At 37.4% G+C, this 12,313-nt stretch overlaps 1 protein-coding gene across 1 annotated transcript in view; it reads left to right on the top strand.

Moving 5' to 3' along the window:
- Positions 1–12,313, top strand: part of ddb1 (damage-specific DNA binding protein 1) — a 47,464-nt gene that overhangs the window by 5,517 nt on the left and 29,634 nt on the right. The window contains exons 6-12 of the mRNA XM_008405646.3: positions 711–808; positions 5,352–5,510; positions 7,018–7,101; positions 7,649–7,765; positions 10,781–10,883; positions 11,570–11,645; positions 11,744–11,852. Of these exons, the coding sequence (XP_008403868.1) occupies positions 711–808; positions 5,352–5,510; positions 7,018–7,101; positions 7,649–7,765; positions 10,781–10,883; positions 11,570–11,645; positions 11,744–11,852 (746 nt within the window). The remainder of the gene's footprint in view (positions 1–710; positions 809–5,351; positions 5,511–7,017; positions 7,102–7,648; positions 7,766–10,780; positions 10,884–11,569; positions 11,646–11,743; positions 11,853–12,313) is intronic.

Genomic DNA, 12,313 nt, shown 5'->3' with positions numbered 1-12,313 from the left:
TTGAATTCATTATCGGATAATTTTTTAGTTTTGCCAGATCACACAGTAGAATTTATACCTAACGCAAAAAATTAACAACCAATCCAGATGATCAGCAGTGATTGGCTCTCATGGGTGATCGGAATTGGTGGCAAAAAACCTGATCGGAGCATCCCTAGTCACAGTTAAAAGCATTTTACTTAATAAATACACGGATCAACAACAATGTACTTTAAAGCACTTTTGTGAAGTTAATATAAATCAGATAATGGTCAGAGAATCGTGCATAAATTGTGATCAAAGATTGTGCAGCACATTTATTTCTTTTGTGCCTTGTAGTCCCTTTAGAAGGGAACCAAATTGGATTATGAGCAGCTAAGACTATTGTCATTTGTGTATTTCTATTTTTCATTTGGGTGAAACTACCTGGATAACCAAGCGCGTTCATGTGTTTGCAGATGCTTATGTAAAGTAAGACACCTTACTTCCAGTCTAATTTATTTCCTTCTTTATTTAAAGTTCTTGTTTTTTTGTTATTTGCAGTTTAAATGTTTAAATCATAGGTGTGCGTGCGCGTGTGTGTGTGTTTTAAATATAATCATAAATGGGCTGAAAATTGACAAAAAAAAAAAAAACGAACATCTGAGTTTCGAAACTTTATAATTTTTGAAAAATTATGTGCAAATGCTTTAATTTAGCAATCATTTTTACCCTTTGTGCATGTGTTTTAGTGCCAGAGCCATTTGGTGGTGCTATAATCATAGGACAAGAGTCAATCACCTACCACAATGGGGACAAATACCTGGCCATTGCTCCACCAACAATCAAGGTAAAAAGCATCAAAATATTCAGTTTGCATCAAAGTGTTCATTATCAACCTGCTAAATGTACTACATCTGACTTTTTTTCCCCCTGTTTTGCCCTACCAGGTAAATAAATGACTCTAGATGACATTTCATAATAGAAATTGAATAGAAAATAACAGAGTGTCACAGTACTGGAAGCAGTGTTGTCTGTTCCTCTTGCTGACTTTAGGAAAAACAAAACAAAATCTCACTAAATCCATCAACAGAGGAAGCTGTTTGATGCTTTAAATATCATTTTGGTTATCTGATTCCTCTAAGGCATAATCAATTATGCTGACTGAAACCTTAGCAACACTTTATTAATAAAAATAGGGTTGATATTACATCCAAGGCAAAAACATGTCTGAAATCTGATGCATTGTCTTTGCATAACAGATTCATGTATGCATACCTTATAGTGGAAAACTGTGTATCTATCAGAATTATCTGATGTGTTTGTGTATTATTTGGACATATTCTTGCATCTTTGCCTGTAGTGAATATGTTTACTCATTAAGAATATGGCAATAGGTGTTAAATTCCATCCAGAGGCAGTTTCTTACCGATGACTTCACTTCCCGCACTGGTTTTAGTGTTCTTAAGATTAACTTGCAGTCTGTAGCACTCGGAACACATTCTCAATGCCCAGAGGAGCTCTTCAGCAGCCGCTTGCTTCTATAATTAGAGGCTGTTCTCTTTGTGTGCTGGAGTGCCAGGGTTTCATAAATTTTGGAAAGAACATTTAAATTCTTCTGATGTAGAAGCCTCTAATTTGGAGTTACGCAGCTGTTATCCTCCTGTGTCTTTGTGTCGAGGCCTTTGGCTCTGCTGCTTAGTAACTTATCAGTCTGACTTAGGAGTGGAGGGCATTTGTGCCTCTTTGAAGGCTCATTCATGCAGTGCCAGCCTTTCTGTGATTTTCACATTTGACATTTTGAGAAAAAAAAAAGGCTTCTTGTCTCAGCAGTTTACAGGAATTATTTCAGGGATCTGCCTGTTTATTTTTTTATCATAATTCGTCAAGAAATGTAATTTAAACACACAAAGCAGCTGTTTATAGTGTTTTTGCTTTTTTTAAAAATGTATCTGGTATTTAAACTTTTGTTTGGGAAAGTTTCAGCAGGAACAAAAGGGGGCAGAGGGGCAGGACTGATGCTTCAGATCCATCTGATCCATCTGTTCTTTCATGATCTCAAATTGGCATCCTGCTGGTATTTTCTATCTTTAAAAGCTTCTAGCAGCCGCTGGGATTTTCCAGCTGTTGCAGGTTCACACATGTGTTGACAGAGCTTCATTTTTCAGCTGTGTTGCAGGAGTGTTGGGGGTAAATTTGACTTGTCAGTCTATTTTAAAATGTTGAAAAGGTGTGGATGTTTAGTTCTTTTTTTTGTTGTTTTCTTGTAATCACTGGAGTTGACTGAAAAACTACACTTCTTGCCAGGTAATTATAAAATGTTGTCCTGGAGCACCAAGGTGAAAACAGAGGAGGAATGTCTGCCAAATATACATGATGCAGTTAATTATACATGAGGTGTTTGACTTTGATTCAGCCAAGATGAGCATCACAGGTTTGAAAACTGTCGAAACAATAAGTTTCAGCATAATAAGCTAACAATTCTACATGCAGGTAAATGAGAAATTGTTTCGGCTTGTACAGCAGAGTGACAACAGCAATATCCTCTTCTGAAAAGTGGAGCAATCTCTCGTTATTATTATTTTCGTAAAGGACTTTTAAATTTGTTTCAAAATCCCCTCTGGGACCACTGTGGTTTTTAATTACATGTTAAGTAATTTTTTTTCTTCAGCATTATCGACTGCTTTCTTGAGTATTTTCCTCTTAATAAAAAATATTGTTATATATGATATGATTTTGATGTTTTCAATAAATTTCAGTACTTCAATCAAATAAGTTAAACTTCCAAGCCTAACAATAAAAAGTTGAATGGAAGGAAAAAGTGTGGTAGAAAAAAAAGATGCACACACAACTAGGACAACCAAAATATGGTGAATTCAAGAATTTGGAAGTAAACAAGGACTGACTGAAACTGGAGTTGCAGAAGAGATGCGTAGAAGCATCTGGTCATGGTTTGGAAGTAAAGGAGTGGAAATTTGGTAATGATTTGATTTGGAAGGCAGGCCATGTCTGGTGTTGTTCCACAGTGTTCTGTCAAGTTAAAAGTGAGGAAATCCATCTACCAGGACATCTTGGAGCACTTCATGCTGGCCCCCGGCTAACACAATTTCAAGCTGAAGTTTGATATTAAAGCAACCATTTCTTAACACCTCTGCAGACTGATCACATCCATCCCTTCTGCATTGAGGATGTAATTCATACAAAACATGCCCTGACCAAGTACTGAGTGTATATACTGAACAATACATGGACATCATTTTAAAAAAAAAAACTTTTTTTTTTTTTTATTGTTTTTGGTGTTGGATTTTTATTTGCTAGAACCCATGATCTTAAAAGATAATACAACCAAAGGTCTAAAATATGTCTTTGCTTGTGTAATGCATGCATAGTATGAGCATAAGTACCACTTTGATATGAACTACTTGAAATTAATTAACGTTGTGGTAATATTCTAATACAAGGTAGAAATGCACCTCTCTTTACGTGCAGTAGTATTGCGTACCTTGTCCTGCAGAGGGCACTAAAGGTACTTTGTGGTCTTTAAAATGTCTTATGCTGTTGTCATCTAGCCAAATATTGTAGTTTTAAAGATGGTGAGAGGCTGACCACAATGGAAAAGTTGTTTCTCCCTTAGAAAAGGATTCAACATTGAATCAGATGAATAAATCCTCAGCAGAGAGTTTTTAGGAATATTTTAAATTGGTAAAACTATCGGATCAGTAGAGGAAGTTCTACAATTGAGTATATTTGTATCCAAAGTCTGCATGTGGTTTGCAGTATTTAACTATTATTGTTTCTTCATTTCCTTTACAGTTGTGCAGTTCTGGACTGGTTGCTTTCTTTCTTGTACTCCAATTTGATCTTAGAACTCTTTTTAAAACTAAAGTATAAAATTTGCTACAGCTAGTATTTAATAAAAATAGTTTAACTGCAAAGTACTTTTGTGATTCCCAAAAGGAATATGAAAAAAGAAGGAAGTATTTCTAAAATAGAAATGGTTTCATTAAAGAAAGGAGACTGTTGTTACATTGTAGTACGTTGGGCAGGAATGACCTCATGGAGAAGTCCTTCGCTTTAGAAGCGCTAAAGAAAGAGCATCTGAAGTGCTGTCTGAAAGGCTGGCAGAGACGCATCACAGAGTCTTTAGTAACTGTGTGCAGTCATGTCCCGCAGAAACGCAAACAAACCACTCCCGATGTTTTGTCCCTGTCAGTTTCGACACTAGTTCCAAACATTCCCAAAGCTGGTCGAGGTAAAAACTACTTAAAATTCCTCCTCTGTGCTCTCTGTGTTGTGTGACTGTTGAAAAAAACAGATTTGGTATCTAAAGACCCATCCACACCAAAAACTACCTGAAACCATGATAATAATGTTGATTACAATAATAATGTTGCGAGCTTATGTTGCTGTTCCTGATATGTATGAAAACTAATTCTATTGATCCAGAGCAAAAAAACAAAACACATGTGGGATTTCACAATAATTTACAGAGTAAAGAGCATTTGAGGAATTTTAAACATCCAGTTAATAAACCTAACACATATTTGTAACTAATTATTGTCATCACCTGTATATGGAAATGATTCCTGTTTCAGAGGGCATGACTCAAAATGCTCTTTTGTGTCAGAATTCGTTGTAGTCAGATGATTAACCTTTCCATGTAGACACCATCTAATGGTTGTTATGGAGACATGGTGACCTGAGGATGCTCCTCCTTGCTGCTGTTTGGTAACAGTGAGCATGGAGGATTGTTAACCCTTGCTATCCTCCTCAGAGTTGGATGTGAAAGGATAACTACTAATCCTCAGACCAATATGACTTGTGACAGCTGTTTGCATGTTTTTATCCTTACGTAAAACAGAAATCACTGGTGGTTTCCCCCAAAGTTCAATCTTTTAAAACAAGACTAAAAATTCACCTGCTTAGAGTTATCTTTCTAGCTGGAAAATTGATCATTATATTTGATATATATTATTTTGATGATGGTATTTCACAAAATGTTATGTTTGTTGCTTGTATATTAGTTGATTAATGTATTGTTTTGTTGCTGATATGTGCTTTACAAATAAACTTGATTTGAAATGCATGGCCCGCTCTACAAATGAACTCAAGTTAAAGATCATATTTTTCTAAATTTGGCATTCTGAGATCGTCCTACTACAATGAAAGAACTAGAATTTAGGCTTTTTATGCATTTTTTACAGTAGTGCCTATAAATGTGGCTTCCAAGATGAACCCTGAAGCAATCTTTTTTTCTTTTTTTTATATATATATAACATTTCTGCCCTTTACAGGTCAACTTGATATGAATTCAATCATTTTCCTTAAAACGACTATGAACCCTTCATTTTCTTTTTGAAATATTTATTTGAATTCTGCTCTTTTCCTTGCAGCAAAGTACCATCGTCTGCCACAACCGGGTGGACCCCAATGGGTCGCGCTACCTGCTGGGAGACATGGAGGGTCGTCTGTTCATGCTGCTCCTGGAGAAGGAGGAGCTAATGGACGGCACCGTGGCTCTGAAGGACCTGCATGTGGAGCTGCTGGGAGAGGTGCTCATTTGTCTTCTCCACCCTGCCTCCTTATCTCAGTCTGTCTTCACTCTGTTTATCCACCCGACTGTCCTCTGGCTTTTCTGCCATTTGTTTCTCAAGCTGTTTCAGTCATCCATTATCTTGCTTGTTGATTTTTTTTTCCTCTTCTGGGTTTTATTCCAACTATTTATCTACCCTGTTTTTGCTACGATTGACTCTTTAATGGTACTTCTACGGAAGATGAGGAGGAAAAAAATTGAGCCTGCTCCTTGTTGTCTTTTGCCAAACTGTCAATTATCACTTAAGCGGGAGGTTTTAGACAATGAGTATTTTAATATTGTGCTCAAAGCTGATCCCATGTTCGAAATATACAGCTTTTAGTGTAGCATTCTTCTTGCAACGACCTTCCTGTGCGTTTGGAGAGGCGAAAACCCTCGTTTCTTGTTCTGAGTGATGCAGAAGCAATCAAGCAGACTGAGTGTTCAGCAAGAGATGGATTGCTTTTCCAAAAAAAACAAAAAAAAAAACTTAGAACTGTAAGCTAGTTTGGGCAGACATGAGCAGCTTTTGATTGGAATGTCGAACAGAAAAGTCTTCAGATATTTTTGCATCAATAACATCATGCATTTTTTATGCTCAGTAAATGAGTTTGCCAAACAAACTGCAAAAACAGTTCTTATTTTCTCAGTTCTCAGTTTTTATTTTTCTCATGCCAGAAAATGAAATGAAAATCCTAATTGTTTTCCTAATTTTACATTAGGTAAATAGTTAACTTGCACTTAAGTTCATATTCTAATTACAGCAGACATGGTTTTGCATATATTAACTGAACTCACCTTTCTGTTAGCTAGTTGGACAGCAGTTCTTTTCTACAAACATTTTCAGTCTTTTTATAACAACCCACTTGTTATAAACTTAAAATTAAGATGCTTCAGGTGTATTCTTATTTATAACATATGAAGTTAAAACTGGTTTTCATCCATCTTTTTCATTAATCATAATGAAAAAGATGATCAATGTCTTTTTCTTTCTGCCTAGCTTTCTAATCATGCAACCAGACAGACATTTAAAAAGGAGCGCTAAAAGCAAATGAGGCGGATTAGCAGTGTTGCTAACAACTCTGTCTTTCAGTGATGGTGTCATTCACTAAAGGTTACTGTGAAATATCATCTACTTTTTGAAAATTGAAAATCAGGACAGTCTTGAGAGTGTCATACAACAACAGTCTTCAGTCAGAGGCTTATCCAGATTCATTGCAAGACTGACGACTACTGGAAATCCTTCTCGCCTAAAGAATCACCATCCAGAATGACTGAAGTCTGAAGATACTTGGATGTTAGGAGTCAGGACGACATTTAGTTTCCATTGGGATAAATAAAGTATTATTGAATTTAATGTAAAGTGTTTTTTTCTTTTTTTTCTTTTGTAATTTTGACAATGAAATTGTGGAAAGCATAATTTATGAGTACAATAGTTTTGGCTTGACCTAACATAGAATTGTACGTATGTCTCTCATTGCTGGCAGACCTCTATAGCTGAGTGCTTGACCTACCTGGACAATGGTGTGGTGTTTGTTGGATCTAGATTGGGAGACTCCCAGCTTGTGAAGGTAAGTAGCAAGAAAACAAAGTCTAACACATGGCTAAGTTTATTGAAACATTAGGGTTAAGGCTGCTAGTGAAGCAAATTTCCCACCAAAATCAGAAGCAAGTTTTTTGGTTCAGTTATTTTCCTATCTAAATTCTGCATTCATTGCATGCCACAAAAATATAAACAAATACATAAAACACTATAGATTTCAATAAATTTCAATTTGTCTGGTTTAAATGTCCATTGAAGTTTAAGGCGCTTAAACCGGACAAAAGCAGCACAGATAAAGCTGCATAAAGTCTGAACACTAACCCACAATTCACAGCTTTAATCTCGCCTACACATAGGTTGGCCCAGACCAAATCCCCAACCCTTTGATCCCAGATCAGTCCTTGAAAACTTTAAAACATATATTTTGTATATTTTTGGATTTCATGCCTAGTTTAAACATGTACACCTTTAGTCTTTCATTTGAAGTTTACTATATTTTATTTTCAGACTTCCGGTGTTGCTAACTTAGTAAAAAATGACACCATTTATTCTCTGTTGCTGTTTGTTGCCTGCAGCTTAACGTGGACAGCAACGAGCAGGGCTCCTATGTCACAGTAATGGAGACGTTCACCAATCTGGGGCCCATTGTGGACATGTGTGTGGTGGACCTGGAGAGGCAGGGTCAGGGCCAGGTAAATATCCAGATCTTCTTTATTTTTGGTTCGTTCTGTCTTTGTGTTTCTTTCATCTTAAAGTCAAGACTTTGTAACTTCCCTTGTTCTCATCTCCTTCAGGGTCTTGTACCTTGCCAGTGATTTTGGTGCACTGCATTAATATTCATCTAGTGTTGTGGCATCCAAGCTGGGTCAGCTATTATTTCCTTGGATTGCGGTTATTTTCAATGTTAAAATGCTTCTCGAGTACACACACCTCAATTGCTCTTCATGTTCAATTTGCAAAAGGCAGATTGTTGCTTAGATCTTTTCCTTCGGTATTTCCAACACTCTTTGTAACTTTAAAGACTTCATATTAGTCATCTGCATGTATGCTAACCGTTCCTCATTTCATTTTACCTCGAGTAAATGTCAAACTGTGTTTTGTGAAAATAAGCCAGGCTAACCCGGATTGGATTTTAATGTCACATTTAAAATGCAGGTATATATATATATATATATTTTTTTTTTTGTCTGCACTTTTTTTGCTACATCAAAAATCTAATCCATTCTTTATATGCAACCACAAACTGAAGGATTGTGTGAGCCTTTGGCATGACCGTAATACATTCCCATCAAGATTTCATAGTTTTGTAAAAACAGGTTTCTTATTTGACCATTTATCTCACTTTGTGTAGACACAGTGAAGCAGTGGAATAAAGGGAAACAGAGATGCTGTGCAGAAGGTTTTGTTGGCAGGGTTCGACTCCAGGCTTCAGGGCACTGGATCCGCTTCCAAAGGCAGCAGTCTCTGGGCAGAGACGAGCGCGCCATCAGCCACCTACCGCTTTCATCCGTACACACTGTCTGTCTCATTTCATTCTGTTGAGGTCCAGAACTAAATCTAATCCCAATTGTTTTAATTTGCCATTTGCTGCAAATCCATTGAGCATTTTACTCAGTTAATTGATGCACACGCATTCCAAGACTGTTAATGGGGAGAAAAAAACAGACGCAAAGGACTAAGGCACAATTTTCCAGACAAAATGCAGTTTGACCTCTCTCAGGAAAAAAAAGCATAGCAGCTCAACGTGTAGTCCCAGCAGAATATTATGGGCCCAGATGTGCAGCTTAATATTTGGCTTTTGCTAAATAAAAAAAAACGGAGAAGATTATCAGAGCCCTGGGCATTGCCTGAGAGTGAATTTGACTATGTCAGGGCATTTGAGAACATGTTTGGGGGGGGGGGGGTTGCCAGGTCCATCATGACTGTTTGCATCAAGATGAAACTGTTGGGTGGCAGGTGGTACAGGGTGAGATTATGTGAGCCTGGTGTTAATCTTGTTAGTGTACCATGACTAGATGAATAAATAACATTCGGGTGCACTGCAGTCAGGCTGCACAGCAAAGCAGATTTATTAACCTCTGTGGTGTTGGATCATAATGCTGTCATGTTTCTTAATGACGGTCTCAGAAGCTTTGCGGTGAACTGATTCAGCACAGAGCTGCTGAAATGCAGATAGGTGACGGCTCTTCCACTGGGACATGCATCTGGGGCGGCGTGTTGCATTTTAATTTGATTCAATGTAAAGTTTTGAAGATTTTATCAATGATATAGAATCTCCTCATAAAAGTAATTTATTTTAAAAAATAAATGTAAAAGCTAAAAGTCATATTATGATTATCTGTGGGATTTTAACAATCATGGCTTACACAATGGACAGAGTATTGTTAAGAACCTCACAATTCAATTTTAATTCTTTTGATTACAATTCTGTTTTGATTCAAAATTACTTTAAATACTTCAGTATTGATTTAGTAATAAGCAGCATTCAAATAATTCATTGGATTACCAATTAATAATTTGAAATATTACTTGGCTCTTAAAGTTTTCCTGCACATTTGAACAGTATGATGGTACACATTACTTTAATAGTGTATACATAAACATTTCTGAGCAGTAAAATATCTGAAAATTAAACAATACCATAATAATACCTGTGCTTAATATAGAGTCCTGTGTTAAAGTTGATGTAAAGTATGCAAACGTAAAGAATTCTCCTCTTTTTTGTAGAAACTGACATAATCATAATCATTTTAAGTATAACTGAACTATATTACCACTCTGAGTCTTACCCCCCTCACCTGTTAGAGTAGGTAATACACACCGAATGGTTGTTTGTCAACTGCCAATAAACCTAAGAAAAAGACAATGAAGATGAATTCTCAACCAAGAGTTTTATATACGACACTGAGCTGATGCAGCGTGTTTCTCTGACACTTTTGTCAGCGTGGGCAAGTGCCAACTCCCACTACATAAAGCTTTTCATCAGAGGGAAGGTTGAAACTTCCTGCTTGACGTTAGATGTGACAAATCACATTGAACCGACACCAACAGATTGCACGGATCCCTAAATCATCAGAAGCTTCACAATGGACCTCAAACACAATCCAAAACTTGGATTGTGTGTCTCTCTGCTCTTCCTCTAAAGACTCAGGCCTTGATTTCCAAATTAAATGCAAAAAGAGGACTTTGAACATCTGACCGGCATTTTTGACGTTATGTGGTCACAACATGACCACGTTTATCTTTTAAAAATGTTTTTTATTGGTCTAATGTAAAATTTATGTTTTCTCAGAAACTAAATTGTGGCATTTTTGTTAGCTGAAGCCGTAGCATCAATAACCACTTAAAATCTATCACTACTTGATATAATGTAAGCTGCGCCTAATCCCATGAAATGATCAATTGTTTATTAAAAACAGGTCATTATTTTAAAATACTAAGATCTTCTGAAAAATGAATAATAACTTTCAGCTTCCGAAATATTTTTCGCTTCAACTAAAGCCGAAGTTAATTGCTTGTGATTTGATCCATTAGTTTGCCTTTATTTCTAATGTCACCGAGCTCTCACATTTTAAGTTAATTCTCAGTTATTAAAGCCTGCAATCTTCACTTTTGTCATAAAACGTGGATGGATTTCATTAGAATTTAAGAACGGAGAACTCAAGCTGGTGTTATTCTGTGGCTTTATCTTTCTCTATTGTTTCCAGCTGGTGACATGCTCTGGCGCGTTCAAGGAGGGTTCTCTGCGGATCATCCGCAACGGCATTGGGATTCACGAGCATGCCAGCATCGACCTGCCGGGAATCAAAGGTTTGCGTCTCCTGTTTGTTGAATCCTCTGTCTCATCCAGCGGCTCCCTCTTAAGTCCTGACTTTATCAAGCCCTTAATCCTCCACTGACTCGCCAGTAGAAGGTACTTCAACCTGCACATCTGTTTGCCCCAGCAGCCAAGGTGCCAGCTGTTTGCTCATCCACGCTTGGCACCCGAGACCGGGCAGATGGCAAGCATGTCATAGGTCTTGGCATGTTGCTTTCAAAGCACCAGGAAAGTTGCCAGTGTCGGGTTTTGGCGACATTTGTTTCCATTTAGTGAACCGAAGAACTCTACGGCGTCCGCTGTGGGGAAACTGTCAAGTGGAGAAATGCCGTCGGGTTTTAATGACCTTTTTAATCCCACAAAATTAGGTTCCTCTCTAAGGATTTGTCTGATGCCTAAACAAGACACACAGGCCATTAAGAGGTCCGCCTGCACTTGTTAAGCTCCAGCTGTTTATTGACACCGGCTGCCCCGAAAGTCCCAGCTGCTGGCCTGCCCCCTTGTTTCGCCAGGAGGGGCAATTATTTGCTTGCCAATCGATTTGCTCTCTGAGAAGAATCTGCAGCCGATTCATCTTCAAAAATGTTTGCATTCAACAAATGGAATAGTTAAAGATTGAGTTCGATCACTGCAGAATGGTGCTATAATTACAGTTTATCCTTGAATCCTTCCCCTCCAGGTTTGTGGCCACTTCGCTCTGAGGCGGGCCGGGAGACAGATGATATGTTGGTACTGTCTTTCGTGGGTCAGACGAGGTGAGGGTTTACTGTGCAACCTGCCGGATATTTATGGCATAAAGTCTGATTGTAGAAATCTGCTATATTGTTACTTTTTTTTCTTCTTCTCCTCCCAGAGTGTTGATGCTGAGCGGAGAGGAGGTTGAGGAAACCGAGCTGCCAGGTTTTGTGGACAACCAGCAGACATTTTACTGTGGAAATGTTGCACACAAACAACTCATTCAGGTTTGTAACCCATCCTGAATATCAATTAATGAATGAACGACTATCCAAGTCTGTTGTTTGTATTCAAATACATAAATAGAGTCAGTCAAACTTAGTGGGGATAATTGAACAAATGAAGCAGGGCCTTCTGATTTCAGTGTTTTTGTGGAGGCCGAGGTGGTAAGACTCACTAAAGCACCCTTAAGAGATTTGAACTGATAAAGTTGGAATATTTTACAGTTTATGTTCTGGAATATATATATATATATATATATATATAAAACAAATGAAATAACTACTTCATTAATTTACCAATGCTATTTTTTAAAGGCACAAGCTCAAACTCCAATGCTAACTTAATTTCTCAGTACTTCAGGAGTTGCATCACCAGGTTTCTGTCTCTTTCAATGCAGTAAAAGTTGATGAAGCTGTGCCAAAGAACTTTGGATCTTTATGTCCTCAGATATGAATTACAACAACCA

The sequence above is a fragment of the Poecilia reticulata genome, chromosome 3 (genome assembly GCF_904066995.2).
Source record: "Poecilia reticulata chromosome 3, P_reticulata-male-v2, whole genome shotgun sequence".
Lineage (NCBI taxonomy): Eukaryota > Metazoa > Chordata > Actinopteri > Cyprinodontiformes > Poeciliidae > Poecilia > Poecilia reticulata.
This window is presented reverse-complemented; position numbering and strand designations above follow the sequence as displayed.